This window comes from Pleurodeles waltl, chromosome 7 (assembly GCF_031143425.1).
Source record: "Pleurodeles waltl isolate 20211129_DDA chromosome 7, aPleWal1.hap1.20221129, whole genome shotgun sequence".
Lineage (NCBI taxonomy): Eukaryota > Metazoa > Chordata > Amphibia > Caudata > Salamandridae > Pleurodeles > Pleurodeles waltl.
Window position 1 is genome coordinate 1,145,423,739 of NC_090446.1, and position 20,532 is coordinate 1,145,444,270.

General features: G+C 42.1%; 1 protein-coding gene across 2 annotated transcripts in view; it reads right to left on the reverse strand.

Annotated features, from left to right (window-relative positions):
* PRPSAP1 (phosphoribosyl pyrophosphate synthetase associated protein 1) overlaps positions 1-18,782 on the reverse strand; it is a 168,557-nt gene extending 149,775 nt beyond the window's left edge. For both annotated transcript variants that reach the window (XM_069200221.1, XM_069200220.1), the window contains exon 1: positions 17,900-18,782. In XM_069200221.1, the coding sequence (XP_069056322.1) occupies positions 17,900-18,075 (176 nt within the window). In that variant the 5' untranslated portion in view covers positions 18,076-18,782. The remainder of the gene's footprint in view (positions 1-17,899) is intronic.
* Between the last annotated feature and the right edge of the window lie 1,750 nt (positions 18,783-20,532).

The window sequence follows — 20,532 nt, forward strand, 5'->3', positions numbered from 1 at the left end:
AACAATGCACCCGCAGCCCCCAGGACCTGAAGGAACCGAACTTCAGTGCAGGAGTGACCCCAGGCGACCCACTGCCTAGCCCAGGTGGTGGCTGTCCCGAGAAGCCCCACCTGTGCCTGCCTGCACCGCTAGAGTGACCCCCGGGTCCCTCCATTGTTTCCTATCTGAAACCCAATGCCTGCTTTGCACACTGCACCCGGCTGCCCCTGTGCCGCTGAGGGTGTGTTTTGGTGCTTACTTGTGTCCCCCCCAGTGCTCTACAAAACCCCCCTGGTCTGCCCCCCCCGAGGACACAGGTACTTACCTGCTTGCGGACTGGAACCGGAGCACCCCTGTTCTCCATAGGTGCCTGTGTGTTTTGGGCACCTCTTTGACCTCTGCACCTGACTGGCCCCGAGCTGCTGGTGTGGTAACTTTGGGGTTGCCTTGAACCCCCAACGCTGGGCTGCCTATGCCCCAGGACTGAGACATGTTAGTGTTTTACTTACCTCCTAATTTAACCTTTACTTACCTCCCCCAGGAACTGTTGACTTTTGCACTGTGTCCACTTTAAAAATAGCTTATTGCCATTTTTACAAAGACTTATATGATATTGCTTTTAGTCAAAGTTTCAAAAGTATCTAAGTTAAGTACCTTTCATTTAAAGCATTGCTTGTAAATCTTGAACCTGTAGTTCTTAAAATAAACTAAGAAAATATATTTTTCTATACAAAAACCTATTGGCCTGGAATTGCCTCTGAGTGTGAGTTCCTCATTTATTGCTTGTGTGTGTACAACAAATGCTTAACACTACCCTCTGATAAGCCTACTGCTCAACCACACTACCACAAAATAGAGCATTAGAATGATCTCTTTTTGCCACTATCTTACCTCTAAGGGGAACCCTTGGACTCTGTGCAAGCTATTTCTTACTTTGAAATAGTGTATACAGAGCCAAATTCCTACACCCCTACACTGTATGGCATTCAACTCTGCACCACTGCACTCTATGTTGCTGCATGCTACTGCACTCTATGCCACTGTACACCATGGCACTCAACAGCATTCTCTTCTGCTCTGCACTCCTCCATCCTATGCCAATGCACTGTACGCCTCTACTTTGCATTACTCCATGCCACTGAACTCCACACCACAGCACTCTAACCTACTCTGCACCACTGTATCCTACAATGCACTACTCCACCCTGCACTACTGAAATTTACCTTGCACCACTCTACACCACGTCACTCTACTATGAAGCAATATACTTTACGCCATTCTAATCTACTGTACTGTATGCCATCTACTATGCACCACTTCACTTTACATCACTATAGTCTATTCTGCAGCAGTCTACTCTATGCCACTGGACTCCAAGCCACTCTATTCTATTGTGCACCACTCTACACCACTCATCTACGCCAATGTATTCTATGCCAGTACTCTATCGTTCCACGCCACTGCATACTACACCACTCTAAGCTACTCTGCACCAATGCACACTACGCCACTCCACTCTGCACCAATGCACCCTAAAAACAATCTACTTTGCACCACTGCACTGTGCGCTACTATCCTCAGGGATAGTAGCCATTGGTTACTGCCGTCTGACCCCTAAATCTTGCATTTAAGGGCTTCTCTGAACCAAGCTAGTCATATTCCTGACGACCTCAGGAGAAGGAGGACTGTTTAGCTGAAACCCCAACAGAGAAGGAAAGGAGACAACAACTGACCTGGCCCCAGCCCTACCGGCCTGTCTCCTGCTTCAGAGTACTTGCAGAAGAAAAGCAACGCATCCTGCAGGTCCAGCGACCCCTGAAAAACCTCCAGAGGGCTGCCTGCATCACTGAGGATCAAGAAACTTCTGTGGACAGCAGCCCTGTCTAAAAGAAGAGAAGAAACTGCTTCTAAAAGACTCCTTCCTCACTCCAGAAGCGTCCCAAGTCCAGGCGGCCCAACCGACCAGAGGGGACCCCTAGGCGACAGTGACCAAGAGCCCACCCTGGGTTGCCCTGCCCAACCCTCCACGACGATGCCTGCAGAGGGAATCCCAAGGGACACCACTGACCGCAACTGTCCTGAACGAAGATAACAGATGGCAAAGGACCCACTGCACTCACAGCCCCCAGGCCCTAGGAGAAATCGGCATCTGGTGCAGCAACGATCAACAGGCGGCCCTCTTCCCTGTCCGACCGGTGGTGTGCCAGAGACACCCCCATGGACCTCACCTGCAGCACCTGAGTGATACCCGGGGTCCCCTCAGAGTTTCATTGGAAACCAGACACCCTGTTTGCACCCTGCACCCGGCCGCCCCAGTGCCACTGAGGGTGTGGGATTAGTGCCTACTTGGAGCCCCTCCAGTGCTGTCTTGAACCCCCTTGGTCTGCCCTCTGAGGCACAGGTACTTACCTGCTGGTAGACCGAATTCCAAATACCCCCTATCTCCATAGAAGCCCGCGTTAAAATTGCTCAAGTTTGACCTCTGCACCCGACCGGACCAGTGTTACTGGTGGTGGGTGTCTGGGGTTAACCTGGAGTCTGGAACTGTAAGTAGTGTACTTCCCCCTAAAACTGTACTTTATTTTCTTCCCCCAGGAAGTGTTCAGAAAATGCAATGTGCCCACTTTTAGAATAGACATTCTTTGTTTTCTTAAAAACTGTTCTTGTGACTAAAGTGAAACAAAGTTGCATTGATGATACGCTATGTACTTACCTGCAACAGTATTTACTTCTGAACTGAATCTTGCAGTTCTAGTAATAAAGTAACAAAAACATATTTTTCTATATAAAATCCTATTGGCCTGGAGTCAAGTCATTGAGTGTGTGTTTCTTATATTGCTGGTGTGTGTACAACAAATGCCACCTTTCCAGGGATCTACATACTGGGGCTGGAGGAAAAAATAATAAACAATAGTTCAGGGGCGGGAATGCCTTTGAGTCTTTGCAAACCTACTACCTTGCATTTCTTTAAAGGATTTTCATGAGCTATTTCTTAATTTGTTCCCATACTGGGAAAGGCTGAACATTTACTACTGACAAGGGCAGAAGCAGAAGTTCTTCCAGGGTTGGGACAAAGTGGTTGGAGGGAAAGTGAACTTGTAAATGCTCAACAGACTTTCATATGAGCAAATCTACACATGCATATTTGCTTGTGCTAAACTACAGTTTTACCAATATTTTCTAGAAGTAAAATTTCCTGGCCTACTTCTGTAAATTCTTGTGAATTCATGAGAGCCACTCATGCAAAGACATATACCTTGGGTGTACTTTTGTGACTTTCTTTAAGAACTGGTCCCCAAATTAGGTCGGACGTTAACCAAGGCATTTTGTTTTTTCTTCCACAAGGAGCATATTGGCACACAAAGTAGTTCTGTTCAGTGCCTGGAACTACTTTGGCAATGTGTGCTTCTTGAGACAAAAAAAACATTGCTTTGCTTTTTGCCAATGTATGTTACAATGGTGAGGGTCCGGTAGCTCTCATAACAATAAAGTGTTAAAAAAGCCATGTTAAAACAAGACCAATATTGACAAAACCAAAAGACTGACAACCAAAGTTGGATCAGCTGGCTTTGCCAGTGTTTATTCCCATAATCTTGTTGAAAATGGTTACACTGAATTTCCACTATTAGAATTTTTGGAGACTCTAGCATTCTGCAGCATATTTTACTAAACAATGCTTCAAAGCAATGGTACCTACAATTTCACAGTAATTTAGCAAAACAATTTTTTCCTATTTGCATTTTTTTCTGAACATTTTATTTTGAAAGGAAAGAATCATCAATTTTGCTTACAAACTTCTGCAAACATTTGCATCTAATCAAAGAGCATTCTGGGAGCGTTATATGTAGCCTAATATTGTTAAACTTTTCAAACGTATTTACACTTTTTAGGGTCGAGCGCAAAGTGCTCTGTCCCTGGTGCAATTTCTATGTGGGCTTTTAACCACGCTCATCAGTTTGGTTGGTCCGTGGGCTTGCCTTTTCTGGTGTTTAACCCGCATCGAGCGAACCGGACAACTACTGAAAACATACAAGGCTCTGTGTTTTCGGTACGGTTTCTGAGCTACTTTTTCTCTTTATTTCTTAGGCAGCACGATATCGATGGGCACTAGTCGAGCTCTTTGCATGACATCGACCCTGTTACATGGATATTAGTACTTTTGCAGGTTATATGGATAATAGCACTTTTGCCAATACGTTTCCCTGCAAGCGAACTTCTGTTTCCAATTGTGTGTCTGCTCTGCGTTCATGGCGGCCGTCGGCTCGCTTATGTGAAACTGTTTTACTTTTCATTTTCACTTTATGTGGAAAGGAAAGTCCAGTTAGGAGTTTACAATGCTAATAGCTTTAACTTGAGCAAACGCAAGACCCACTGCATTGCAAATGCTTTTTACTGGAACCACTATAGTAGTGCAGAATGACTTTACAGGATTTATTTAGAGTGCGCACCTTAATAATAAAGGCTTTGCATTAATGAACCATAAATACACGTTCAAACAGTATTAACACATAGACACAAATATTACCTGAACTACAGACAGTTCCCTTCCCTGTAAACTGGCAGCCGAAGGATTTGTGCTGCTGCGGCAGGGGGGTTGGGTCTACTTGTCCCATGGAGAAAATAAACATGAAAACTTGCTGTCCTTGACCCCTGGGCATCGAGCTAAAGGAATTCCACAACCTTGCGGCATACAGATTAATGAATTTCCATATGATCAAAGCCAAGCCTTTAAAATCGAAAGTCTGAAATGTATCCATCTGGTCACATTCTCTCCTTAAGAAATCACTTATCCGAATCCACATCCATTGACATTCAGTAGGAAACTTCCAAAATGACATTTAAAAAAAAAACAAGAAATCGATAAAGAAAAAAATGAAACAAGGACTGGCAAAGGCATTAGGTCTGACTTTGGATGCAGCGCTATTGGCCTTGCCAATGCCCATTTCCTTTGCTTAAGTATAACAAAAATCATGCTGGAATGTATGTGAAGGGAAACGTGAAGCCATCTTATAATAGCTTGTGATATGCTTTGTCAAAAAACACTGCAAGGTGCCAGCAATTCTGCATGCACATGTAAGCATAGGCAGCCGCCTTTGAATGGTTTTGATAAAGTAAGACTGAAAACCATTCCACTTCGGCAACCCATGTATGGGTGTGTATATTAAAGCAGGGTGAACACATTTGGAAAGGCTCATAAAGGCCATTACCAAGATTGTAGCAAAACACTGAAAGCAGCAGTTGCTAAACTTCAATTCCACACAAGCTGTTGACTTGAATGTCTTCCATAACCCACATTTGCTTTCATGTAAGCCTGCTGAAGAATCTCCATGCAAACAAGCATTTGTAATGCAATGAGTTTTGCATTCGCTTGAGTTAGAGCTTTGGACTTTGTAAATTCATAACTTGACTTTTCTTGCCCCATAAATTGGTCAACACTGCCTCATAATTTGGTATTTTCTTGCCACGTAATTCCAGTGGCCCTGCATATAACTAAAGCACTTCCATTTAACTTCTTCCTCTATCTGCAGCCAAAAATGAAAATGTTGCCATTTAGCATCCTAATTTAAATCTGCCATGCTAATTACAATAGAATACCACTTTCACCACCCCATCATCAGAGTTCCTGGCTGACTAACACAATTCTGAAAGAAAAAAAAAAAAAAAAAAAAAAAAAGAAGACGACGACGACAAGTCAGCCATGGAAAAGTAATGAGAGAAAAACTAGAGGGGTCACCCAAACATATCAAGAGTGTTCAAACAGTAATAGTGTAATAAGGATGTTAAGTTGGCCTGAACCATGGCCATAATTACAATAAGGAGAGATTAATAAGACATATACTGTTATTATATAAACCCAATAAAAGCTTATCATAAATAAATGTTTGGCATTAGACTGTAATGCTCAGGACAGCCCCTAGAGGACACCACAATGAAAATAAGATTTGTAAGAAACAGTCATGTTACCATATATCAAGCCCCAAGAGGGTGCAGTACATTACATATTTTCAGGACTAGCAGGTCTACTACAATGATATTACAAACAAGACCCTTGAAACACAAACTACTCTCAGCTGTAAAGCAAAAATTCCAACCATGAGGAAGGTTACAAAGTCAATGAATGGAGGGAGGGGTTATTATTTTGGGGTCCCCACTAACCTAGTGGGGGGACCCAGAGGGACCCCAAGAGTATCTAAGCAGAAAGAGCAGACTGTGGTGAACATTTTGGTGGTGGTCCTATTGTCCTAGGACAACCACAGGCTGAGTTATGAGCAAACATGCAAAGCATTATGGGACGACCGAATGCAGCAAATACTGTAGTATATTGACTAATGCTCAGAACAGCCCCTAGAAAACACCAAAATAAAATATCATTTGTAAGAAACATGGTCATGTAGCCATATAATTAGTCCCTAGAGGGCATAACCACAGGAAAATAGAATGGCACAAAGTAATATAGAGCAACCATATAATTTAGCCCCTAGAGGGCTTAGTGCCTTACAAATTTTCAGGTCTAGCAGACCTACTGCAATACTAAGGCCCTTAAAATACAAACTACTCAAAGCTGTAAAACAAAAGTTCCTGCCATACGCAAGTTTTAAAAAAGGGACTGAAGGGTATGTGTGTGTTTGGGGGAGGGGTAGTTGTGCAAGGGGGGTGGGAGCCTGGTGAGGGGGTGGTTTGGGAGGTAATATTTTGGGGTCCCCACTAACCTAGTGTGGGAACCAAAACATGTCTTAAACAGCAAGAATGTGTCATGCTGAATGTTTTGGTGGTGGTCCCATTGTCCTAGGACCACCACAGGCTAAGTTATGGGCAAAAATGTTTCGAAAAAGAATGCTTGCAAAGCACTATGGGGCACCTTTTCCCAAGTGCAGTGAATATTGTGGTGTCTGATCTCCTGCTGTGCCAGGAGAGCCACGTTGCAGATATCTGTGTTTTTTAGTAAAGCATTCATCAAATATAAGTATTTTTGGGAAAGCTATGGAGAGTGAAGGGGAGAGCCAAAAGAAATGACTGATTAGGTAACAGAGTGAACAATGTGACCAGTGCTGCAATACCGCAGAAGGAGTTTGCGCTGGTGGCGCTGAGAGGGCCATGGAGCACGAAGGGGAGAGACAAAAAAAAAAAAAAAAAAAAAAAAAAGAAGGTTCACCCACACTGAAGTACATCGGCAATCATGCAATTATCCATGTAACAGGGATAGTCTGCAAGGTGGTAACAAAACCTTTCCTATACGGGACAAACAAAGCAACTGCCAATGACATCAAGGGATTTTTGAAAGGCAAGCCCACGAATGAGTAAAAGTGATGGGCCACAATACTTACAACAGGTCAAAGTGTTTGCGCGCTTGACCTACAAACTCACACTGGCAGTGAAGTTTACAGCAACAAACCCAGCCAGATATGACTCAATCTTTAGCCTTCCCAGGTTGATAAATGAATGGAATGCCTAAAGACAAGTTAATATTAGATGACCACCTGCATTAGTGATACATTTATTATCAATTATTACTTTACTTTCATTGACGGGGATGGTATTCCAGTGGGTGGTGTTGCTCTCCGATAAGGGTCACAATATGACTTGCTGGGGTAGGGGAGGGGGGGGAGTGGATAACAAAAAGTTTTAACAGGAATTGTGGTAAATGCATTTAACATCTACAAGCTGGAGAAGTGGCTGCAAAAATCTGTAACAGAATTCGGAAAGACCTGGTAAAGAAGAGGGGAAGCAAAAAGCAAGTCTTATTTATAAAATGCAAATTATGCCAGCACAATAGGACATCTTTGTGGTGACAAAAATAGGATTTTACCACTTATTTACATACTACGTTCTATACTTTCAAAATGGTAATGCATTGGGTTTCATTATACATAAAAAATAGATAGATTTCCAAAGACCCACTGAGCAAACATTGTAGAAAACTTTGACAACATTCATTGCTGAGTCTGCAGGTAGAAGTCACTTCGACCTCTGCATACCTGTGCCAACATTTGCAAATCACTTTCACAAGAACATTTGATTGGATCGGGCTCTGGGCTGACCCACTCAAAACATTTACAATTGTGCTCCTTATTCACCACAGTGTAGTCCTGCTTATGTCATTATTGATGCATGCTGAAGCTGAACTGCCCCAGTTTCAGCTTTCATGCAGAGAACAACAGGCTTCCTTTCATTGGGGTCTGGCTGGACTGCACAGCTTTCGTTTACCTTATGTGATTAATAAAAACAACAGCTTTCACCATTATGAGAAGGGATCGGGCTCCAACCACATGTTGCTTCTCTGAGTACAGGATTTCATTGGTCAAACGTTGTGTGCTTCCACTGAAAAAAGTGTTTTTACTGAACTTTTAGGTTTATGGAAAAGCTTACTCAGTATCAGCAGGAATGCGTTGGCTGTGGTGGCAAGCCAATAACAATGGCAATAGGTCTGATCTGTTTATCATGAAATGTTACAATAATGACAGAAGCCCCGAGTTATTTATTGTGAAAAGCATATGTTAGCATCAATTCATTTAGGGGTGGATTGTTTTTACTCTTGGGGGGAAAAAAAAAAATAATAAAGCCTGCACAGGAGAATATTTCACAGGCAGTCTCATATTTCTGAAGCACGCAAGAGTTTTGGTGTTGATTACCCCATGTGACAAACTGTGGACGAAGAAGCTTTGTTATGTGAGAATCCTTGTAATGCCCTCTTGAGAGAGATAGTCTAGCCAACTATCATTTGTTATTTTATGACTGTGTCTGATGGTTGTTTGTGGGAAAGCTAACAGTGTAAATAATGGGACTGGTTTAGTTAAGGCGCATGTGTTTCTCTCTCCCTCTCATATATATGAAAAGATGACAGGCAGTAGGCTATTTTATTTATTGTGAAAAGGTTTTCTTAAAGCTAGTAGGCCTTTAACAGTGGGTACTCAATACATTGTGTTACAGCTATACACAGGTATTTTGTTTCTGTTAAAGGTTACCGTAATATGCAACATTCTTGGTGGTGGTTACTCACTCTGGTAAATCCTGAGGGTTTTCACTATGATGATTCTTGTGAACCCTGTTGAGGGGAGTTATATATTGATTTGCTAACGGTATTTTTCCACAGATATGTAATTCTATTACTTTGTGTGATGGTTGCCAGTTTATGTGTGCTTGAACAGGCCTGCAATGGTTATGGGATCAAGATGGTAAAGGTTATAGGCTTCATCGCTTCTCTGGGAAAATATATGTCAGATTCCTAGGTTTGATCTGTTTATTATGAAACATTATCATAAAGTCAGTAGGCTTGACTTACTTGTTGTGAAAAGCAAGTGTTAAAGGCAATAGGCCTTTAAGGGTAGGTTGTTATTAAATTGTGCTTAAGCTTGTATGCAGGCATTTTGCTACATGGTATCTCAGATTATTGTAGTAGGGAAGTGTTCTGGTATATATGTTTGTAATTTTATAACCGTACACTTGGTGGATGCTTTGTGGGAAAGTTTATGCCAAACTCAGTAGATCTGACACGGTTATGGTGACAAGTCAGTGACAGATGTTATGGGCTTGAATATTATGAAAAATTAAAATGAAGACAGTAAGCTCGATATATTTATTGTTGAAAAGCATATGCTAACGTTTATAGGCATTGGGGGGGGGGGGGTTTAGTACCCTGTTTCAAAGCCTACAGATATGTATTTTGCTAATTGGAATCTCAGATTATCGTAGTAAGCAATTTTTTGGATTGGTTACCCAGTCTCAAAAACAGTGGGCATAGAAGAGTTGAATTTTGAGAATCAGTGTTAGGCCCGCTTCGGAGAGACAGTAATTTTGTTTTGCCAATTGTATTGCTAATGATGTACACCTGTTAGTTGTCTTGTGGGAACTATTACGCTCTGTACAGTAGGCCCAAATTGGTTACAATGACAAACCAATGATTACACCAATGATTAACAACTAAAGGCCTGATTTGTGTGCTGGGAAAAGTTATGGCAGATGCCAAAGTTCCAAACTGTTTATTAAGAAAAGTTATGGCAAAACAAATAGGCCTGATTTATGACCATATAACATATGTTAAAGCAAAAAGGCCTTTAAATATGGATTGGTTTTGTACATTGATAAAACCTTCGTTAAAGTATTTTATTACAAGAAGTCTCAAAGATTACCGATGTAGGGAACGACTGCTGTCAACCAAAATGCATCAGTTTTACCATTCATTCTAAATATGGCACCCATGCTGGAACTTTAAAACAACCTTAAACTATGTACAATACCAATGCAAGACAGACACCATCTACTATGTTTACTTTTGTTATTGAAAACATATGCAATCTGCGTTGGGACAGCAGCAGGTTCTCTTTTTTCTACTTATATTTTTATCTTGCACTAGTTGGTTGTTCAATTTGTGTGTTTTACTGTGATTGTGCCAGAGGGTGAATTTACAGTGAGTCGGTGGATGGATGAATGAGTGCAACGATGATTTAATTAGTGCCTAAACCCAACAATAATCTAAAATCCACTTTTATTCATAAAGCAGACCTATTGCTATTGTCAATGCTTGCTGTACTTTGCACCACTCATATTCCCTTGTATTCTGAGAGGCGCTCAAATCTCTGCCAATGACATAAATGGACGCTACCTCTAGGTCTGCCTCAAACACACACCTTTAATTGAGGGCAAAATGTTCCAGCTCCATTTTCTGCAAAAACAAAAACTTCCCACCACATTAGTACAAATTCTCCCAAGTTTTTTTTCGTTTTGCATACACCAAGCAGGAGTCAAGGTGCCAATCTTGAGTAATGGTTTCCTTTTTACCACCCTTGCATAAAGATTTGTTTTCTGAAGTGTCTGGAAAAGTTGTGACATATGTACACTTCAACAAGCCTCGGGACATGAAAGATGGAATCTCCCTCAAAGATGCTATTAGCATCTCTTGAGAATCCTTCTTTCCCTATCTTCCAAGCTTAACCCACATTTATTCCTTTTTCACATTATGCCCTGAAGTTTGTCTGAAGGCTTGTGGATTTTGCTACTTGGCATTTGCATAACACGTTTGTGGCCTTGTAACACTCATAGTTGAGTCTTTGCTGAGCTGAACCAACAAAGGCAACCTATAAGGGCTGCTGATTTTTCCTGAAATTTTGAAGTGCTTATATATAACACAGGCAGATTTCAATTAACTTGGGCCATACTTCTGTATGCGACAGGTTACACCTCATCTAATTTAATTTATTCTAGCAAATAGGATTTACACTTTTTACAATACTTTTAACGAACCAAGATAGTTCTGCTTTTATTTTTGTTTAATTATAGTATATGTTTAATTAGAGTGTGTGAAGTAACATACAGAGCTCCAGTAAATACCCAGGACTTCTTGAAATTGACACAGGCATAAGCAGAGACTCTCACTGAAGTGGTAGTAAAAGCTCAACTATTTATAAAGTGCAAACTACAAACTGAAATATTGCACGATTCCAGCAACTGGTACCAAGGAAAGGGGAGGCACAGAAGTAATTGTGCATGATGCAAGGTGTACATATGATCTAGGTTTTTATCAACGAATACCGCTCACTGCATTCATAGATGACTTCCTTTTGGGGAATGTAAGAATAACAGACTTAACTAGACCTTTGCCTGTAGTTTATTGAAACCATGGAAACAGAAATGTACCTTCAAAACATGACAATCAATTTTTATAGCCAAAAACGTAATAAAATGAACCTAACGAGATAATTTTCATGTTATTGTTTTGCAGAAAAATAAGAGTTCAGGAACACTACAAATACTTTCGAATAGCCCAAAGAAAGTGTCAAGCAATGCGATGTGAAATGGCAAAATGCGAAAAACATCAATCGATTTAAAAGCTGTGAAAAAAAAATTGTAACTCAGTAAAACTGTACAGACAGTAAGCAGCAACTGCACGATTAGTGTTAGAAATCTACTTGGTTAGTCAACCCATGTAAACTGCAGTGCATAGCGGGGAGTGCTACATCTAGTCATTTGTGGTAAACACCATCCCCAAAAGAATGCCTACATTAACACTTACAGTTCTACGAGATAGCACAGGTACAAATTTGCAACTTTCTAATTTACAGGTTACTTATCAAAACCTAACCTACAGTGTTGCTGCTTTACATACACATTTAGGAAAGGTTTTGAGAATTCCTACACATATGCGCTGGCATACTATTGGGACTACTGGAATGCCATGGTTTTTGTACAATGGCATTTTTTCTCCACTGGGAAAACATTTTCACCCAGCCAGGGGCGTAAAGAGACAATACATTTCTAAAAGGGGGGGGGGGCATAGACCGCATTGGAGACTTTCCATTGACCCTATTCAAATCACCAGTTTTTTGTGAACTCCAGGCTCTGATAATGTACTCAACCTAATAGTTTTGAAGTGAAATAAGGAGATAAGTAGGATGTTGTCATAGTTTGCCAGTATGTTTTATTGTTATTTATATTTGCAAAGTAGTTAAACCAAATGTGAAAATATATGTTTATGAACCTTGTATCTTCATGCTCCAAGCAAATAAAAGAGGGAGCAAAAAAAGGAAGAGCAAACTAAATGTTCTTAGTGACATTCCTAAACATGAAAATGCAAATGGGCTAGTTAGAAACTTTCTTATTACAGCAATCTATAATAAAATCATAAACTTTAAGTTAAAAAAAAATCAAATATTTTCTTGCATCGTTCAATGCAGAAGAAATTATTTTGCTAATGTCTGTATGTCAAATCCATCCACCATCTCTTTATGTATTTTGCCAATGGCAACACAATTCAGTCTTTTCTGAGACACAGCTGATCTTAGCCTTGTTTTCAGTTGGTGGGGACCACTAAAGCTTCTCTCAGCCTCCAAGAAGATACTGAAATAACTAAAAGGATCTTTAGGAGCTTAACCTATGTAAAGAAAGCTCTCTGTGCTGAAAGCATTTATCGGAGTATGTTTACCAGTTCCAGGACTGAAGAGTACTTCAATATATATGATAATGTAGCTAACTGAGCTGAAAGCACCAACTAGTCAATTTCTTTGTATTGAGCAATAGTGTCATTGCCATTACCTGTTAAAAACAACTGTACGAGTTTTTTCAACATCCCTGACAGTTATAGTTTGAAAAAAAATCTGATGCTCCTTTATCAATCAACAGCCACGGCAGTTCAATAGCATTAAGGTGGTACTTAGCAGTATAAACACTATGCTGATTATTGGAGTTGTGCAGACTGTTTGAAGAGCCATCACAGCAGAGATTTAATATTGTACTTTTTGCTACATTCCCAGCAGCTAGTAGTAGTCATTATATAGGTTGCTGGCACTATATTCAAATATTCTAGAAGCTGCAGTACTTGGAGACCGCTCTGAACACCTAGGAAGTTTGCTGCTTTCTAAACTTGTGCCAGCAAACCACAGGCACATGGAGAAACCGTGTCACTTATCTTGGAATTCGGAAATTTGTTCTAGGGTTTCCAGAATAGTTTTGTAGTTATCCATTACTTTCTATATATCTTTTACATAGACCGTCAAGCAAATCAGACACAATGGCTTTATTTTCAACACATTTGAAGGGCCTTCAATATAAAAACTCCAAACTTTTGTTGCCTAAACTATGGGAAGATTGTTTGCTGATGGATGACATGAGCGTATAGTGCACTCAAATGGCATATCTTGCACATAAACATGAGAAGCCCTCTGAGACAAGTTTGCAATAAGAATAAGCTTAGTTTTGTAGATGTTTGCAAAAATGAGATCAACAGTGTTTGTGTGGACGAGAGATGCTTAAAATGTGAAAGAGCCTTCTGTGTGAGACACATATAGAAGAAGTGTAGTAAGTTATATACTCACACTGAAGATAGGCATACTGGGATATGCAGCAAGGTGTGTGGGCAAAGCTCAGAAGCGTTAGTGATTAATACAAATATAAGTGCTGAATGCAATACTTTTAAACACTAGAAAATAGTGTTTGTATGTGTAGATCTTACAGGTGAATACAGATAGTGGAAGGTCACAAATGAGTATTGTGTGGGATGCACAAGAGCACAAAGACCTGATGTGTGGGATTTTCACAAAAAATGAACACTGTGTTATATAAAATGCTCATACCAATGTGTGATGCACGCAAATATGAGAAGCATGCAAACACAAGAAGCCTAAGGTGTAAAGAGTGCATACACACAGGTAGCCAAGCCATGTGAAAAGACACAGACAAGGAGATCAGATGCCACCCTCGTCCCTGTCTGCTGTTTTGTGAGTTGTGTATCAAACAGAGCAAAAAGCATTTGCTTCGAGCCAACTTTAGGGTGATGCCACTGGCGCTGTGGCAACAGGCACTAACCTCAGGAATTTGGGGGGGGGGGGGGGGGTGGTAGCTACAGTTCAATATCTCTTATGGGGTTAAAGGCACCTGCAGCAGAGTTATATGTGTGACCAGCAGCTGTCACACAATAATAATGCCAAGATAATTCTGGTGATTAATGTACTTGCCGAAGAGCTTTAGTGTTTGCCCAGTGTCAGTTTTGACTCGTGATAAGGTAGCATTGAGGGTTAATATGCCTGCTGCAAAGCACAGCATAGATTTGTATTTTTTGGTTGATAGCCAATAGGGTTACTGCTTTTGCACAGATGTCCTTTTTTTCCCATTGCAGTTCAAATTACACTGTATGAAGGAGAGCAGGGTGAACTATGCACTGGTGGTCAGACAGAACTTCAGAAATAAAAATATAATGGGGCAAAATATTGTGTTAAGAATTTCAAGGTCAAAAATATCATGAAGGTAAGTTTCTAAAGGTAAGCAAACTTTACCTACATATAACTTCACATATATCTACCTTGACGATATACATGCCTTTGATCTAGATGTGGAGTTAAGGATAGTACATCTATACTTACCTATGTGTGCTTACCTTCGATTGTTTGGTAACCAATATTTTTGACATTATATTCTGTCCACACTGTTTTGTTATTTTACTTTTTCCGAAATGCGGTCAGTGATCCCTGTGCACCGGCTACAAGGAGCTGCAAAGAGGTGAGGTGTGTGTGTGTGTGTGTGTGTCTGTCTCTGTCTGTCTGGGGGCGGGGCAAATCAGAAAACACTGCTTTCTCCTCCTCTCTCTCTGGCATCACACACGCAGAATGCCAGCAGCTGTGAACAGCAAAAACAAAAGGGCTAAGGGCATAGGTGGGCTTTTGCCTCACCATCTTTCTGTGACCATGAGATTGGTCACAGATCACCCAAAGCCCATGCACCCAGCAGAATAACCCTTCACCTATAATTCCACGTATTTACTTCCACTTCCCACCACTGATAGATATTTACTCCCACCCTTGACAGGAATAAATCTTGACTTTTCCCAGGAGGAAAGGGGTCAGAGAGGACACTTTGAACACCCACAAGCTCACTTGGTTATGGGTGATCACAAACTTCCCTAGCAAACAACGCCTTTGAACACCCACGAGTGTGATTTCCTCATGTGGCAAAGTACATGGTCTTGGGGTGATACTGGACATGAGTAAAACGATTTACAAACTGCAAGATAATTTTTTATTTATTTCTTTTAGCCATAAAATCGAGCCATTTATGTGTGCGCGTATAACTTAAGGCTCAAATGGCTTTGTGAAGCAGGCCCTGTGTTCCTAGTACAAAATGGTGGTTTCTGGCAGTTGTGGTCTGTTTCTTTTTTGTTCTAACTGGACTAACAGTCAAGTTATATAATGGATAAAGTATCCCATGTTGTACATTATAAGAATACTGCAAGTCACAGATGAGTTCTATATGTGCAGAAACATGCAGGTTGTAGCTTTTTCTATCTAAACATATTCTCTCTGCTTATCATTGTAAGCTATTAAAAACAGAGCAAAAGAAAGAAAAGCAATGTTGCATTATTTGTTGCTTTAAACGGCTACTTCAATCATGCTCCAAGACATGACTTTCACCTCGGCTGCTGGCTCTGTGATGTCAGAACTCAACTGTAATACCTTTTAACAGTCGAGTTCTCACATCTTTCCTTTATAAATTGGTGGCTGGGTTCGTCACAAGTTGCTGGTTATAAAGAAATTAGAGACAGCTGTTTAAACAGAGATTACAGAATCCCATGTATTAGGATTGAACAAAAATGGCTACGTCTATACAAAGAAACCTAGTAATGCCACATGCTACGTTAGTCACAAGATGCAGGAACTGAACCATGGTCCTACATAATGTAAGGAGAATAAGATAGAATGGCTGTGCAGAGTGTTCCGTGTTATTACTGATTCATGATAATTTCAAGGAGACAAAGATGTCATAAGTATAAGAACTAAAAACGCCCTTAAGAGAAGTGAGTTCGCTAAAAAGAGCCTAAGGACTTCATAGGTGTTCACACGCCAACATGTGCTATTCTAATGTGATATCAGTAGGAGTAGGATAATAATAAGTGGCAACCAATTTGAATCTCCTCAGCATCAATTATGCATTCAGACATTACCTCAATTTTCTAATAATATATTTATCTCTGCAAGAGAAACAGAATCCTCTTCCAAGGAACTGGCATAGTGAGTGTACACTCAGAGAAATATAGGATGCGACACTTAATAAAGACTGTAAGCATGATTTAGGCTGCCCATTTTCTGATTACTTGTAAAACACAAGCCCTGTATAGTCCTGAACTCCACCTTTGCTTGTTCTGTACTTTTGTAACAATAGATCTTTATAAAAGAACTTTTTGAAATAGTTCAGTTTAAATAGCTCTAATTAAGACTTACCTGCCCATTTTCCATATATTCATGGGACACATACCCTTTACCGTGTCAACCTCTACTCTTGCTTTTTCAGTACCATTCTTCCTCTGTTGTGGGCACTTTTTGAAATAATGTATTTAACTATTTTTCTTCCAATATTACTGAAAGACTGACTAAGCTTCGTGGACCACTGTTTTAATGCAAATACGGGCTCAAGAAAATAGGAATGGCAGTTAACCATTGTAAGCATCTATTCCCTTATCCTTCCCTAACATGTTCAGGTCTAAAGACATGACTGCTTCATTCTCTCACTAAACGTTGAATGCATGCAAGCAGTGCTTAGTGCCAACATCCTAAACACTCCGATAAACTGGCCTAAGTTCAGAGTTCTATATGGGAAGCTAGTGTACTTTTTCCCCACAGTTCATGCCAAAATAAGTCCTAATTTTACAGTTGAGCCTTTGCTGTTTCATCTTAAGATCTCTACTGGAGAACATATTTAGACTCCCATACAGTGATAATCGCTTGATATTATTATTATTATTAAGTAGAACATGTCCAAATGTGTACTCCACTGACCGGGAATCCCTCGAGACTGGCACATATTCCATTCATCATTTAGTAATCCTCAGACAAGCTAACGTTTGCCAACCATCACTTTAGTAGTCATGAGTGCCTTCTCGGATTTGCCACTCATCACTTGGTGTTATCCTAGAAGGTATGAAATTCTACACCGGGTTGTGCGATATCTGACTGCCTCTGTGAACTATATGCGAGTCGGTGGGCGCCCTCACACTATGGGTTTGGTCAACATACTTGGTATGTGCTGGTATATTAATCTGTGAATACGAATGACTGCATTGCAGTCTGTATGTGTGTGCATCGATATTTGTACATCATGCTCTTGAGGGGTAAAATGCTTGTGTACGCCTAATCTATGTCAATGTTTACAGAGATGTGGCTACCTATACGCACAATCCGGAAGTCAACCCCACTAAAATGGTCATGTCAGGCTCTAAGATGGCAGTAGGACATTCACGCAATGGCAGCCTTGGCTGTCTTTGGTAGAAAAAAGGGGGGTTAAGATTTTATGCGGCACAATTAAAAAGGCAGCTAGGAAAACCATCCAAGCTGTGATTAAAATAAGTAAAGATACAGAAACAAAGTTCACTCCACGCATACGTACATTAGGATCGCAAGCTACCAAACAAGACATTGAAGGTACAAGAGTTGCTGCTCTTACTCTGTAATCCTCTTGGCCAGCTCGGTACAGGCAGCGGTCGAGTTCGCCGAGAAGACCCGGTAGCCTCCTCTCGCTGCGTTCATGGCCGAGTAATCGTTTGAACCTCTCCAGACGCGTGAGTGAGAAGAAAGGGGTTTGTGAGGAGCCAGGAGCTTCCTGGGCATCCTCATGTACATATAAGAAAGTACGCTGCTCCGCCCAAGACCCAGAGATGCAGGGGCTCTGGTCAGCCGTTACCAGGCCAAACTAAGAGTCCCAAGAAGGAAAGGCTGGTGTGGAGGAAGGTACCCCCCTCCCTTGCGGAGGCGCAAAGGTAAAGTGTCCCTTCTGAGAAACGGGGCGGCCGGGGCTTCGCGCTGTAGTTTGTACTTGGGGCTCTTCTGAGAAGACTTGCGCGATATTAGCAATGCACGCCTTTCAGACGAGGAGCAGAAAACGGTTTTATAATGCAAAACCTTTCAACTGCACTGCATAGGGGGCGAAAACACCCCCACGGAGGTATACATGTCTTCAGAACTACGGGAGCGACCCAGGGAAGGCAGAGACGGTGAGGGACTACGGACCCTACGAGGGGAACACAACCTCGCAATGAACCGAGGGAAAAGTGGGCTCTAACAGCATAAAATACAGAACGAGGTGATTTGAGACCCCAGGAGGCTGCTTTGTGAGGCGGTAAACACCGAGGGAGGAGGAGGAGATTGCTTTGGTCTCACACAAACAAACGAACAAAGGCGCTCTCCCTTCGGTGGGGAGTGGGGGGCTCTTCGGCACCTCGGAATCCGGCTGGTCTGTTTGCAGGACTCACACAGCCCCCTACATCCGGGTTCTTGTCGTGGCTTTCTCGTGTTGCTGTTCCCACTCGCAGAGAAAACTTGACAAAGCCTCGCTAACTACCCAGCCTCCAAACAACCAATCAGCAAGCGGGGCCTCAAGGACAAATCATTACGCCACGGGGAGAGATTAACGTTGAGAACGAGGCTTGACACTCGCGGAAACAGACAGAAAGAATTGACATAGAAGATGTCTTACTTCTTCGCCTCTCTTACTGAGAAGTAAACATTGTGAGGCCTGATCCGGAGGAGCAATACGTTTTTTTTCTAGCTTAACCCCTTAGCTGCCAGGACTTTTCCCCTCATGTGCCGAGCCTTTTTTTTTTTAGCTATTTGGGGCAGTCATTACTTTTTCTCCACATAAACTAACCATGCCAAATTTGCGTCCTTTTTTCCAGCATCCTAGGGATTCTAGAGGTACCCAGACTTTGTGGGTTCTCCTGAAGGAGACCAAGAAATTCTGTCAGGACCGGAGGCTCAGATTATGCTTCTCTTTCTATGCTTTATTTTCAAACAGCAGCCAATAGGAGAAGGTATTGTTAAAAGAAAAACATATCCCAGCATAGTATGTACAAGATAACCATAGAGAACAGAGTATATAAACCGAAGAGGCTACGAAACTTCCTCTTTCTTTGCTGCTTCCGCAGCCAGCTAAGTACATTTATCTTGTTCTTTGTGCTTTGTGATTCGCGCTGTGTTTACTATACGCGCGCCGCTAATTTTGTGGAGCGGGAGTGTGTCGGGTCTTTCCCCGACTCAGAGAAATTTTCTCTGAGGGTTGAGGTGGATCGGCGGCCTTTTGTCTGACGCGCGCGCGCCCCCTCTCTTAGTTGCGTGCTTCTCACGATGCGCGGGTCTGCGCTTTCTCGTTCTCCTGGCGCCCGTTTCAAATTAAACACGCGGACAGAGAACGGGAAGGTGCGAGTGCCGTGTATCGCCCGGCAACGTTCCCTGAAGCTTTTTTAAGGCAATTTTGACGATCGCTCTTCCTGGTTTGTGCCGGACCGCCTCTTCCTTACTCCCTGATGCCCTGGTATCACGCTGTGACCAGGGTTGTACAAATTGGATTAGGCGCTGCCTAGAGTGCAGCAGGCTGGCTCCCTCCACACTCTAAATCATTATAGAGCAGTGTTTTGCGTTTATTCTGCTGCTTTCAGCCTGCTGGGGTTTGCACTCCCCCTGACTGTAGTCTTGTACTACCCAGAATCCACGTTTTACACGTGACAGAGATACCCAGAATCCACGTTTTTACACGTGACAGAGATAATATGGCCCAATCATATTCTTATGAGGACGAAGAGTATTTTGGGGGTGAGCCCCCCTTTTTTGATGAGAATCTGGCGGGCGCGCTGGACAATACCATGCAGCTCTCGGTAAATAAGGCACTGGCGAAGGCTCTGGGGCCTCTCACCCATCATTTTGAGAGCTTTGCACGCCAAAAAGGTTGGTTGCCCCACATTGCGTCTTCGGAGGAAGCGCTACCGGACCAGCCCTCTACCTCCAAAGGTAAGGCTAAAGCCAAGACTTGAGCCCACTCCGACATTTTCAGGAAATTGGCCTCCTCCATTCAAAAGGAGCACGGTTATAGCTCCTCCCAAGCGCAAGACGCTTATGGTTCAGACTCAGACCAGTCGTCCTCCAAATCGTCATCCGGGTCTGATTCTGAGGAGGATCTCGGAGCCCGGCCGGGCGCGAGCAAACGCAAAAAGTCAGAGTCTACTAAAGCCCCGCCTCCCAAAGCCCCTCGTGTATTGACCTTCAGCCCGGAAGAGATCGTCCACCCCCGCTCTTCAAGCTGGGTTC